This window comes from Narcine bancroftii, chromosome 2 (genome assembly GCF_036971445.1).
Source record: "Narcine bancroftii isolate sNarBan1 chromosome 2, sNarBan1.hap1, whole genome shotgun sequence".
Taxonomy (NCBI): Eukaryota; Metazoa; Chordata; class Chondrichthyes; order Torpediniformes; family Narcinidae; genus Narcine; species Narcine bancroftii.
In genome coordinates this window covers 91,610,041-91,624,590 of record NC_091470.1, presented here as the reverse complement: position 1 = coordinate 91,624,590, position 14,550 = coordinate 91,610,041, and the positions used below count along the sequence as shown (strand labels likewise).

Here is a 14,550-nt window from a genome sequence, read left to right as displayed (position 1 = left end):
TCTAGATCCTTTATCATTTCTTCAAAATTGGCCTTTCTCCAATTTAGAATTTCAACCTGAGGACCATACCCTATCCTTAATTTATCTTGAAACTAATGGCATTATGATTACTGAACCCAAAGTGTTCCCTTACACATACTTCTGTCACTTGTCCTACCTTGTTTCCTATTACACTCTCTCTAGTTGGTACCTCGATATATTGATTTAGAAAACTTTCCTGAACACCTTTGACATGGATACCTGTATTAAATCATTTGAACAAAGATGAAGTGCAGGCTTGAAATGACTTGAAGTTCTCGCCATGGTTGGGAGATCAGAGGTGCTGATAACTTTTCAATGACTTAAAAGTTGTGAAAGAGAACACTGATCACTGTTGTTTATCCAACCAGCAGCATTGTCCACATTTAAATATTACAGAAATGAATCTCTGATTGTGGGAGTGACCTTGTCTGTTGAGATAGCACCTCTTCAGCACATGGCAAGACCCCGCAGTGAGACAAATGACCAGTTCATCTATCCTTTTGTGAGTATTGATTGTTAGAGGACATATAAGACAGGATGTTGGGAGTGGTGCTCTGATTCTGATTTTGGCACAGGGTACTTTAGTACAAGAAAAATGAGATGTTATTTGGACTGGTGCAGTAGGAGGTGATCCAGAGTTTGGGTTAGTCAGACAGTAAAGGCAGATTTATTTACATTTGGGAATCTTTGCCTTGATCAATATGTATTCTTCTCGCATGCCCATTGACATCCCTGATTCTTCTACCACCCACTCACACTCGGGGATAACCTACCAACCATCATGTCTTGAGGATGAATGAGGAAACCAGAGCACCCAGTATGTATTAAAAGAAAACATTTGGGAGAGAAAGCAAACTCCACACACCAGAATCTGGCTAACTGGGACTGTAAGATAGCTGCATTACATGCAGTACATTATGTCTTGTGTACAGGAACAGGTCAGTGGCTGGGGGCAAGTTCCTCAGCTTCTGAAACTCCAGTGCCTTTTCACTATTATCAGGGTACGACAAAAGAACATGGTGAAAAATTCTCCATTTGCCCAGGAGAGGGCAGCTCCAATAACTTGAAGCCTAACACCACCAAGGAAAGGTTTATTGCATGAAACATACAGTATTCTCAATGCAATTTTAATTATCTGCTTAAAGTGACAAAAGAAAATCATTATACTCCCACTATACTCACTGTACATGCATTACTTTGTAGCCAAATACCATTCCAACTTCAGATACAAATGTGTGGGTGATACCACCATTGTTGGCCGGAGCTTGAACAATGACACAATGGAACATAATAGGGAGGCAGAGGGACTAGTGACTTCGTACAAGTCAATAACTTCTCCCTCTGTGTCTGCAAAACCAAGGAGTTGGTCACTGACTTATGGAAGAGAAGTGGAGCTCACTGATCAGACCATATCAATGATTCTGAGGTGATGATAATGTCTAGCTTTTAGTCCTTGCATAAATATTCCAACAACCTGACCTGGTTCACCCACAACCTGTCAGGATGCATCAATACATGATACAGGAAATCTGCCAAAGACAACAAGAACTGCAGAGAGCTCTGAACACAGCTCAGATCATTACATAAACACACCTTCCCTCTCCATCATTTCCATCCATACTTCCCACTGCCTCTGAAAAGCAGCCTGGAAAGGACACATCCCACCCCAGCCATACTCCCTTCACCCTCCTCAATGGGAAGAAGATTCATGACCGAGATCACACACCACCAGGTTCAACTGACTGAGTGCTTCATCAGGTATGAAGTAAGGGATCAGGCCCAAAATGTCGACAGCCTATTGTTTTCCATGATTGATAGCACGCTGCTGAGTTCCTCCAGAACTTTGTGTGCACCCATACACCCTAGAATCTGCAGGCTTCTTGTTTACCTCCACTAAGTTCAAATTTTCCTGCTACTCTCAGATTGTTGAATGTGCCTCACACTAGTAAAATAATGTTGCCCTTCCTCTATTCTAACTGATCTCTCTCTAACTGTTCTTTGTTTTATCTGTTGTTCTTGTTAGCTTTGTGACAATAAACCTCAGCTGAAAGCCTCTTGCTTGTTGGAAATTTGTTTCCTGGTCCCACTTCTGCATGTGGCAGTTTAACCCATGGCATCAAATGTTTGCATGAATTTGAACATGGTTGTACATAAATGATGTGAGAATTTGCAGCAAGTTCCGGAGCACCAAATAATGTGCAGAATCCTGGGGTTTAGCTGAAGTATGTCTGCCTTTTGGTGCCAACTCTAGACTCAGTTTAAAGGTCTCAAATACTGCAGGTTATTGACAATACTGATTGTCAGATCTCGGAAGCTAAATAAGCACAGGCCTGGTCAGTAACTGGGGGGGAGACCACCTCGGGACACCAGGTGCTGTCGGTTGCTGTGAGGGGTGCTGTACAAAGTTGTGACTCTTACGGTAGACAAAAGTTAAAGAATTTCATGTATGTTACATTCTAAATGTTGTATTACGTGACAACAATGGAACCTTTACTTTTACCTAAAATGTTCCCAATGTGATTACCCTCCCTGCCATTGGGTTCTGAGTGGTGATGCTAAAATTTATGTACAATTCCACTGACGCTAAAGAACTTTTTTTATCTACAGGATCCAGTATCTGTTCAAAAACAAACCCTCCGATGGTATTTTGCCTCCAGATTCCTTCTACAGATCTCTATACCCCCAGATCATACAAGATATAGAGGTAAGGGATGTAATTTCTTCGGCAGGCACACTGATTGCTTAGGGTAAACATTATTGCAGGAAACATTGCTAATTAAATACATCTCAAGAAAAACGCACCCAGATTGCTCACTGCAAGCACAAACGTCACCAAGATACAATCCAGACAATAGCTGTGATGAATGTTGTCCAGAAAACTGCCGACTGAAATGGTTTCTCAGGATGGTCACATCCACCTGACCAAGGGCTTCATTTAACATCTTGTCTGAAATGTGACCCTTCCAGCACTACGACACACAGTTGGACATGAGCTTGGGTTAGAATTTTTTTATGTTTAGACATCCAGCACGGAAACAGGCCCTTTCAGCCCAGGAGCCCTTGCCGCCCCAATTAGACCCAATTTACCTACAACCCTGGTACATTTTTTGAATGGAAGGAGGAAACCACATCACCTGGCAGAAACCCACACAGGCATGGGAAGAATGTACAAACTCATTACAAACAGTGCAGGATTCCTACCCTGGTCCCTGTTGCTGGCCCTGTCACAGTGTTGTGCTAACTGAACCGCCCTCTAGGTGATGCATGGTTCTAGGGTGTGACAACTCTGGAGTCATTCAATTTGTAGAATATTACTTTACAGTAACTTGCCTCTCGTGTACCAGTGCATCCTTTGTTCTCTCTTCACAAGAAGTTGGCAGACAGATAGCTGAAAGTTAAAGAGAAAGAATTCCTTTGTTAAATATGTTGCTTTCTTTCAATGAATCAGCAAATTCTTCTCAACTGTATAATCTCTCCTGAGGAAAGAGCAATGTGGGTGATCGAAGAGCTGCAGATGCCGAAAATCTGAATTGCACATAGGTAAAGCAGGTCAGTGTCAGTGGAAAGACATTTCAGGTCATTGGCATCTCATTGAAACTGAAAAATTTGAGGTGTAACAGGTTTTCACAATTTTGGGGATGGGGTAAGATTAATGAAAACCTTAGAGTGGAAATTTGGTCGAAATCAATGCGGACACAAAGTGAATGGTTATAGTATGTTAAGAAATACAAAAGCACTGTTTGTTTTTCCAGACTATTGAATCTAACTGGAGGTGTGGACATCACGGTTTACAGCGGATTCACTGCCACAGTGAAACTAGCAAAGGAGTCTATTGTTTACAGTATGATGACCAGAAAATCATCAGTGGGCTGCGTGACAACACCATCAAGGTAGGTGGAAGGAATCAGGAAAACTGATGTTATACACTGATAGATGGTTGGTGTGATTTGTTTTGTACTAATGCTGGACATGCACAGTTTGCAGTGAGTTGGCTGACTCCCAGCGACCAATGCATGGTCTATACTGAGTTTGCCAATTTTCAGGATTGCCTTTATGAACAAAATCAGTTTCAGTTTCAGAAGGAGACCTTTCAGTTAAAGGAAGCTAATTAACCTGTATATGCTCTGGCGACAGTGAAAGATTGGCTCCAATTGTGACCTACAAGGATAGAGAGTCCTTGGCTGAGGGAGAGGCAATGGGGCCTTTGGTTACTGTGGAAAGTCAAGATTGTGGGATTAGTAACTGGGTAAAAGCGCTGAGCCTGATATTGGTAGTCAGGGTGCCTGGGATTGACACAAGGGGAATTATTTTTAGAATGAGGGTGGAAAGATAAGAAACGACAATGCTCAGTTGCATTAAAATATCCAATGCTTTATTTTATTTCACTCTCCTCAGATATGGGACAAGAACACGTTGGAATGTAAGAACATTCTGACAGGACACACTGGCTCTGTGCTCTGTCTACAGTACGATGACAAAGTCATCATTACTGGATCGTCTGACTCCACAGTACGGTATGTGTGGCTGCTTGTTGGGTTGTGCAATATGGAACCGATACCTCGAGTTCAAGTTTATTATCTGATTGGACAAGTACAACCTGATGAAATAGCATTCTCCGGTCCTCGGTGCAAAACACACAGACTCAAACTAGACATTACACGCATACAGTCAAAGAATATGTTCAGAGGACAAATATACATATATAAAAATAAATACATTTTTTGTAAATATGAGAATCTCGGATGGTTAGTGTGAATAGTTCGTTTGCTCATTCAGCATTCTCACTGACAATGAGAAAAAGCTGTTTCTCAACCTGGTGCTGGCTCTGATACTCCCGTATCTTTCCCGATGGCAGTGGTTGAAAGATGCTGTGTGCAATGTGGTAGGGGTCCTCAATGCCCTCGCAGATCCTGTTAGATCATGTCGATGGCGAGGAGAGAGACCCCAGTGATCCTTTCAGTCACTCTCATGGTCCTGTGAATTGACCTCTAACCTAGTGCTCTACAGCAACCATACCGCACTGTGATGCAGCCGGCCAGGATGATCTCAATAAAGCTCCTGTAGAAGGTCGTCACAATGGTGGCCAGTAGCCTTGCCCGCTTCAGTCTCCTCAGGAAGTGCAGTCACTGTTACGCTTTCCTGATAGGTGAAGAGATGTTGTGTGTCCATGATTGGTCACTAGTTAAGTGGATTCCAAGGAACTTGGTGGTCTCTACTCTCTCCACAACCGATGTGTAGTGGAGGGTGCTCATTCCTGGTTCTCCTGAAGTCCACAATCATCTCCTGATATATCTCACCCTGGGCTGTGTAAGGATTGTGAACTGTTCCCCTCCCTTATGGGTCAGAGGGAGTACAGCCAGGAAATGGCGTGAGGAGATCAATCTCATCTCCAAGAGTTGAAAGTCCAAGTATTTAACCTAGCAGAGCTCTGACATTAGGGGCCTTGAAATTAATGACTATCCCATCTTTTCACTCTTTTCCTCTTCTCTCTTTTTCCTTCTCTTACTATCACAATCTTGTTGCTCTTTCTCATTCTGCTCAGTGATAATCAATAAAGTTGGGCCTTGTTTGACCTTTGCAGGGTTTGGGAAGTGAACACTGGGGAAATGTTGAATACTTTGATCCATCATTGTGAGGCTGTGCTGCACCTCCGCTTCACGAACGGAATGATGGTCACGTGCTCCAAGGACCGCTCGATAGCTGTGTGGGACATGAGCACATCCACAGACATCACCCTGCGCCGTGTCCTGGTTGGCCACAGGGCAGCTGTTAATGTGGTTGATTTTGATGATAAGTACATCGTGTCTGCTTCTGGAGACAGGACCATCAAAGTAAGATCAGTTCCTGCTCTTTGATCTTCCTCTGTTCCCTTCTCTATCTATTTGTTTTGTGTTGTGTTTGTTGCAAGACAGATGTAGCTATTGCAGTTAGACCAGTCTGGGAACTGTTGGGAGATTTCCTGAGCACAGTAAAACCCTGGTTGATGGGTCCATTATTGTCATGTAATACTACATTAAGAAGGTAACGTACATGAAATCCTTTAACTTTTTTTCTTCCGTAATGTAGACAGAGTCGCCACTTTGTCCAGCGCCCCTCACAGAAACCTACAGCACCTGGTGTTCCCAGGCGGTCTCCCCTCCAAGTACTGACCAGGCTTGAGCCTGCTTAGCTTCTGAGATCAAACAATCTCATGAGTATTCAGGCCATTAGATGCTGGATACGTGAATTTTCCTGTTGCTTGAGATTGCATGTTGTGTGGATTGGCAAACTAACGGCGAGGCATGCCAATTTTAAACATATATTTTTTACCTATTTATTTTTGTCAATTTATTTGCCGATTGCTTGAAGCTTCCAGTTGCTTTAATTCTCAGATACCAGGGGTTTTACTGTAGTTTTAAAATTTTTGTGATTATGTGTACAACATTTCTGATGGATTTTTAAATTTAGAATTTATTTTTATAGCTTGAATTTAAATCCACCAGATGACTATTAAATTTTAAATAACATTTAGGCATACAGCACGGTAACAGGCCCATAATTCCCACAAGCCCGTGGCCGCCCCATTATACCCGAATAACCTACAACTCCAGTACGTTTTGAATGGTGAGAGGAAACAGATGTGCCTGGAGGAAACCCACGCAGACATGGGGAGAAGGTGCCAAATCCTGACAGATAGGGCCAGATTTGAACCCCAGTCGCTGGCACTGCAGCAGTGTTGCATTAACCACTGTGCTAACCATGCCACCAAAGTGGTGGACTAATGATATTAAACCCATCAAACCAATGCTGCCTTTCATAGCAATGCCTTTCCTTTTACATATTTTCCTATTCTGTATCATGCCCATTAAATTGACCTGATTCTCAATCACTCACCAAGTCCAAGTAATAAACGTTATCCAGTGAACCGACCAACCCATGGGACTCAGATGTGAAAGGAATAGAGCATCTGGGAAAACCGATACAGCCACTGGGAGAATGTGCAAATTCTGTTTGGGTGGTGCCCAAGGGCAAGGTCAAACCCAATCACTGGAAGTAGCAGCACTGCGTACTGCGTCACCCAAACCCATATTCTCTAATGTTAATCCAGGCCTCAGGACCTCTAATTTGTAAACTAACCAGGGTGCTGTTGCATCCCATTCTCGTACTGTCCTGAAGATATCGATGTACTATGTTCAGCTCAATCCAATCTCCTTTATCTGGATATCATCAGAGAGAGGCATTCAGTGCAGAACAAAACCTTTGGCTCCAAATGCCAACAGTCCTTTTAAACAGCGTTTGGTCCAGATCCATTGAAACTTTTCCTATCTGTAACTCTGTCCAAAAGTGTTTTGAACTTCACAATCGTACCTGCTTCTAAAGCTTCCTCTGGCCGCTCATTCCAGAGACATACTGTCCACTGAGTGGAAAACGTTGCCCCTCGTGGAACAAGACTAAGATAAGAGGACGTTCTGATCTGAAGCCAGTTCATCTGGCTTGCAATCTTGTGAGGCTTCCCTGCGCATCCAAAAACTAAATTTGCATATCTCTGTAGGATAGACCGATTTGTAAGCAAATTATAACTTTTGTTATAATGCATCACATTATCACTTTGTGACAGCATGGTCCCAGGTGTCAATCAAGCCTATCTCATATGGTTTAGTCCAGCTGACTCATGCTGCCCAACGTGGACTCCAGAGGAGTCTTATTAAAGGGGCGCCACAGTGATTCTTTCTTTCATTTGAAACTGGAACCTAGGTCTCCATTCATGTCAATAAGTCGACTAAAGAAGAGAGCAATGATGAGTAATTGTTTGGTAAAGTTCAAAGGATATTGCTTAAAGCTGGGATTCTGAGGTCCATACACACCCGCAAGCAGTTAATTCACCATGAAGTATGTCTGAAGTACTTCAAATAAATAGATGAGGAATTTTGTGACATGTTCATGACAACAAATTCTGATTTTGGGTTTTACACCCCAAAGAATTTTGAAACTAATAGTTCAAGTTTATTATAATTATCCAATTGTATAGGTACAACTGGACAAAACAGCATTCTTCATCCTCAGTGTAAAAACATACATAGAGATGACACACACATTTATATGCAGTACTGTTATGAGCCCAGAGGACCACAAAACCCAGCAGCAATAGATATTCACCAAGACAAATGGGTACTTAAACAAGAGTTGCTTTTATTTATCTTTAAATAGGAAAATAGAATCAAGCTTTAACATCACTAACTTACTTAACCTAACTTAACTCCCTTCTAATTCTAAGCACATGTGTGTGTGTATAAGTTCAGAAAAATTATTTGTTTCACAGTCCAATCTCACTTCTCATTCCTCCAAGTTCACTGGTTCCAGGCAATTCTTATACTGTGCACAGAATTTAACATTTATAAAGTTCACCGGGCTTTTTTGCATGAAAGGTAAATGGTTACTGCTCAAGAAGGGTCTTGATGGTTTTCAGAGAGATTTGTTGTTCCAGGACCTCCACAACTGATGTATTTTCATCAGTCACGCCAGTGTCCTGCTGACGAAACTTGCCCCTTCAGGGTTCTCCAGATGATAACCTCTTTCTTTCAGGTCCCCACAGAGTTCCTTTTTGTTTCACATATTGCAAGTGAAACATTAGACTGCATGAAAAACAAGGGCTTTGACCAGGCCATCTTCCAAATGGGCTTTTCAGCTTGTCCTGTACTAGTCCCAGCTACTTCTGCTGGCTGTGACACTGTGTGTGTGTGTGTGTGTGTGTGTGTGTGTGTGTGTGTGTGTGTGTGTGTGTGTGTCTCTCTCTCTCAGAGAGAAAGCCTGTTTGACTCTCTCTGTTTGCAAAACCACATGACCTTACAACAGCAAGCTCTCTTCCAGACAGCATCGGCTCCAGCATGCTCTTTCATAGTTGCCTTTGGTACACAACAATCCAATAGTGAAGTCTCTTGAGCATTTTTCACAGCTCTTGGAAAAGCTGTGTAGCTGATATGTCTAGCAGGGGCAGAGCTCCAGTATTTCAAATAAGATCTATTTTAAAGTGTTTGTATGTGGCCTACTCTAACAAACCTTTTCCAATTTATCTCCCAAAAACATCTATATACTCTGTCACATCTTCGCCCTTTAAAAGAATTTAACTCTTGAGTTAAAATTCAGTTATACCTTAACTGTCTTTAAAATCGCTAACAAAACACAATATATAACATGTCGTAATAAAGTAAACCAATGTTGAGAATATTTCTATACACGATTAATTTTAACATCTTCACAAACAATCTGCTATCATATTATTTGTACCTCTGATATGATTAATTTGCAGATTATATTATAATATTAAACTCTAGTTTAACAATCTTCTGTTTTTATTCTTCATTTTATTCAAAAACACCAGAGGATTGTGGTCAGTAAATATTACAGTTGGTTCTTGAGAGGTATCAGAATTCCGCAGTGCAAATATGATAGACAGCAGTTCTTTTTCAATAGTGGAACAGTTCCTTTGATGAACATTGAATTTTTTTTGAAAAGAAGGCAACTGGATGGTCAATTTCTTTATGTTTTTGCAATAAAACTGCACCTGCTGCTCCCTCACAGACATGCTCCGCTAAAGAAAATAGTTTGTCAAAATCAGGAGATTTTAACACAGGGCAATGACATAGCATCTCCATTAAATTTTCTAAAGCTGTATGACAAACTTTAGTCCACACAAATTTCTACCCTTTCTTCAAAAGATTGGTTAAAGGAAGAGATACCTCAGCAAAATTTCTGCAAAATTTCCTATAATATCCTGCCATTCCTAAGAACCTTCTCTCTGCTTTCTTGTCATTTGGAATAGGAAACTCAGAAATTGCATTCACCTTAGCTTAAATAGGTGCAACTTTGCCATGACCCAAGTATATTACAGTGGCATTTTCAAATTGAGTTTTTGCTAAATTAACAGTTAAGTTTGCTTTAGATAATCTTGCAATTTGTCCAATTCCCTTAGATGTTCTTCCCATGTGTAACTTTTAGTGACCAATCATCTATATGCGTTAACCCTTGGATTACCGAATTAATCATCCTTTGGAATGTTGCAGGGGTATTTTTCATGCCAAAAGGTAACACATTATACTCATATAAACCGGATAGAGTTACAAAAGCCAAAATATTCTTTCCTCTCTCAGTTAAAGGCACACACCAGTAACCCTTCAACAAATCCAACTTAATAAGAAATTTATCTTTCCAAATTTTATCAATACAGTCATCTATTCTCAGAATAGGATAAGCATCTGTTTTAGTTACTGAATTAACTTTCCTGTAATCTGTACAGAACCTAACAGTTCCATCTGGTTTCGGTACCAGAATACAAGGAGAACCCCAATCTCAGTTTGAAGGTCTAATAATATCATTTATCAACATATATTCCACCTCCTGATCCATGATTTAACTCTTCTGAATGTTTATTCAATATGGGTGTTGTTTTATGGGATTTGCTTCTCCCACATCTACATCATGGTAAATCACTGATATCCTTTTTGGAACATCAGGGAACAAATATGTATACTTCAAAATTAATTCCTTCAACTGCATCTGCTCTTGTGACTCAAGATGGTCTAACTTTTCCTCCAAATTTTCCAAAATTGCTAAGTTAGACAGTCACACAGGAACCATGGTTTCTTTAGGGTTACCCTCACAAGATTCTGTTTCCATAATCTTATGATCTATAACTTCCCTGACAACAGCTAACACCTCTGATACAGATTGTTCTCCACTACCCTTATCCTCATAATAAGGTTTCAACATATTTATGTGACAAACCTGAGTTTTATTCCTTCGATCTGGAGTGTTAACAACATAGTTAACATCATTCAATTTTGATTTAACTGTGTATGGACCAGAAAATCTAGCTCTCAAAGGATAGTCATGTGATGGAAACAAAATCAAAACTTTACTTCCTGTCTTAAAATTCCTCACTTGAGCTTTCCTGTCAAATAAATGCTTCATTTTACCCTGAACCATTTCTAAATTCTCTTGAGCCAAAGTCCACACTTTTTGTAACCTATCTTTAAATTTAGAAACATAATCCAGCAAATCCAACTGCTCATCCTCATTAACCCACTGTTCTTTTATCAACATTAAAGGTCCTCAAACCTGATGTCCAAACACAATTTCAAAAGGGCTGAAACCTAATGAATCCTGCACATCCTCCCTTGCTGCAAATAACAATAAAGGAATAACTTCATCCCAATCTTTTCCAACCTCCAGACAATAAATCCTCATCATATTTTTAAGAATAGAATGAAATCTTTCCAAAGCTCCGCGAGTTTCAGGATGGTACCCAGATGAAGTGATCTGTTTATTCCCAACTCATAAATCAACTGCTGAAACAACCCAAACATAAAGTTAGATCCTTGATCACTCTGGATCTCTTTAGGTAGTCCAAAAACTGTGAAAAATCTTTCCAGAGCCTTTACCACATTTTGGCTTTACTATCTCTAAATGGTATAGCCTTTGGAAATCTTGATGCTGTACACAAAATTGTTAATAAGTACTGATTCCCAGACTTAGTTTTCGGCAGGGGACCTACACAATCCACAATAACCCTAGTGAAAGTTTCCCCAACCACAGGAATAGGTTGCAATGGAGCTACTTGAGGACCCTGGTTAGGTTTCTCCACAACCTGATAAAAATGACATGTCTGGCACCAATTTACAACATCCTTACGCAAACCTGGCCAGAAAAATTGTCTCAAAATCTTATTCATGGTTTTATTTACACCAAGATGACCACCCAAAGATGTACTCTGGGCTAGATTTAAAATTGAATTCTGATAATTTCTCGGATCAACCACCTGATGAATCACCCCTCCCCCGTGCCCCCCCACCCCACTCTTCATTAGCAGAAATATCAAGAGTTCTCCATTTTCTCATCAACAATTCATCCTTCAAGTAATATCCACAAGCCATTTCTTTAATCTCCTGTTCAGTTACTGCTTTGTCCCTCAAGTCAACAAATTAACTCTTTCTTTGGTAAAGAGAAATCCTTACTCTCACAATTACCCTGCTCTTTCAAAACTACTTCAAAACTATTGTCTAATAAAAACGAGACACCCTGCATGGGTAACTTTGAAATTACTTCTACTACAACAGATCCTTTAACTAATTCTGAATTTAGCACTATGTTGTGAAGAGATATTGACTCTACCTCATCTCCAACTCCTTTAATCAAAGTTGTCTCTCCTATGTCAGTCCTTTGATCCAGAGTTAAAATACTTTCCAACAACAATGACTGAGCAGCCCCCCAGTATCTCTCAGAATTTTAACGGGAACCTGTGATTCTCCCTCCTATACTGAAACAAAATATCTGGCACAAAAGGTTTGAAAACATCCATGACCTTCTTACCAGGGTTTGGAACATCTGCTCTCCTTAAATTCCACTATTTGAATATATGCTTCTGGTAAAACCTCCTTTTGTCATCTCTTTTTAAATACTAGACATTTTGCAATAACATGACCAGGTTTACAAAAATGACATACAAATCCAGAAATTCTGTCCTTTCCCACCATCTTTTCTCTTTGCATTCTCTCCAGACTTAATTTCAGGTTTACTAGTCTGCTCCACAATAACCTTCTGAAAAGGCTTATTAATCTGTTCCACATTAACTTCCTGAAAATGTTTTACTATTCTGAAATGTACCTTTGTGAATTAGGGCAAATTTGTCCGCTAATCTAGCCGTTTGTAGCCACGTCCCCACGTCTATCTCATCCAGGTATAATTTAATCTCCTTTGGGACACACCTTTTCATTTCCTCAATGAATATCAATTCTCTCAATCTGTCAAAATCATTGTTTATTCCTTTTCAGGTGCATCAATGGTCAAAACATACAGATTGCTTCAGAGAAAAATCCATATAAGATTGATTCCATGTTTTCACCAAATTCCAAAATTTTTATCTATATGCTTCTTTTGCCAAATCATCAGCTTTAAATACTACTTGTTTAACAGTATCATAATTTCCCATTTGCTCTGTAGTCAAGCTAGAGGATGCAATTTGTGTTTTTCCCTTCAATACACTTTGGAGCGTAAGGGGCCATTTTCCCTTTGGCCATCTTGAGCTCTCATTAACCTTTTGAAAAAGATGAAAATATGTATCTATATCTCCCTCATCAAAAGGAGGAACTAGATTTACCTCTCTACTCACCAAAAAGCTCTCCCCAGGAGTTACAGCCTCATTTCTCTTACCTCACTCCATTTCAATTTTTATCTTCACTAATTGAAACCATCTGTCCCTTTCAATCTTTCCCAAGTCATATTTTCTTTGTCTTTCATCACCCACCCTCCATTTTCAGCTACCTCTAAATCATATTTCCTCCATTTTTCAGTTTTCTCTGTCTCATGTTTCCTCTGTTTCTTAGCCTCTTCTCTTTGTTTTTCAGCTTGGTCTGTCTCATATTATCTCCAACACCCTCTATTTCTCTCTTTCTTCTTCCATCCTCAATCTCTCCAATTCCAATTGCAATTCAATAGATCTGTCCTCTGGAAAATTTTCTAAGTCCTTCTCAACAAATTTTCCCTCATCTATATAATATTTCATTGTAATCCTCTATACTTGTATTTTCCTCATCCAATGCATAACTTCAGTCAGTTTTAATGCCTTAGAAATAGCCATCAGTTCCTCTTTCCTCTTGCTCTGCAGCTCTGCAGGTGATGGCTGTGACAAAAATGTATTAACATCCATTGCTGCTGTTTTTCCATACAAGCTTTAAATTAGCTTGAAAAAAATACCAATTAACTAATAAATCACAAAAACTCCAATTTTCAAATCGAACGGACAAGTCCCCATAAAATGTTAGAAGAACACAAAAACCCAGTAGCAATAGATATTCACCAAGACAAATGGTTACTTAAACAATAGTTGCTTTTAATTATCTTTAAACATTAAAATAGAATCAAACTTTATCTTATCACTAATTTACTTAACCCCCTTCTAATTCTAAGTGCACATGTATGTAATGTGTGTGTGTAAGTTTAGAAAAGTTCTTGGTTCACAGTCCAATCTCACTTCTCATTCCCCTAAGTTCACTGGTTGCAGACAATTCTTATACTATGCACAGAATTTAACATTTATAAAATTCACCAGGCTTTGGTGCTTGAAAGGTAAATGGTTACCGCTCAGGAAGGTTCTTGTCTGTTTTCAGAGAGAGATTTGTTGTTCTAGGCCATCCACAACTGATATACTTCCATCAGCCACTCCAGTGTCCTGCTGATTTAACTTGCCCCTTCAGGGTTCTCCAGGTGATAACTTCTTTCTTTCAGGTCACCACAGAGTTCCTTTTTGTTTCACTTATTCCAAGTGAAATATTAGACAACCAGTCCTCTCCTCTTTCATGAACCACAAGTGTTTTGACCAGGCTGTCTTCCAAATTGTCTTTCCAGCTTGTCCTGTTCCAGTCCCAGCTACTTCTGCCGGATGTAACACTGTCAAGTGATCTCTGCCCCTCTCTCTTTCTCTCTCTCTCTCTCTCTCTCTCTCTCTCTCTCTCTCTCTCTCTCAGAGAGAAAGCCTGTTTGACTCTCTGCTTGCAA

At 40.0% G+C, this 14,550-nt stretch overlaps 1 protein-coding gene across 1 annotated transcript in view; it reads left to right on the top strand.

The window, feature by feature from the left end:
- Positions 1 to 14,550, top strand: part of LOC138752896 (F-box/WD repeat-containing protein 1A-like) — a 32,169-nt gene that overhangs the window by 3,323 nt on the left and 14,296 nt on the right. The window contains exons 3-6 of the mRNA XM_069915507.1: positions 2,629 to 2,725; positions 3,774 to 3,911; positions 4,417 to 4,535; positions 5,603 to 5,852. Of these exons, the coding sequence (XP_069771608.1) occupies positions 2,629 to 2,725; positions 3,774 to 3,911; positions 4,417 to 4,535; positions 5,603 to 5,852 (604 nt within the window). The remainder of the gene's footprint in view (positions 1 to 2,628; positions 2,726 to 3,773; positions 3,912 to 4,416; positions 4,536 to 5,602; positions 5,853 to 14,550) is intronic.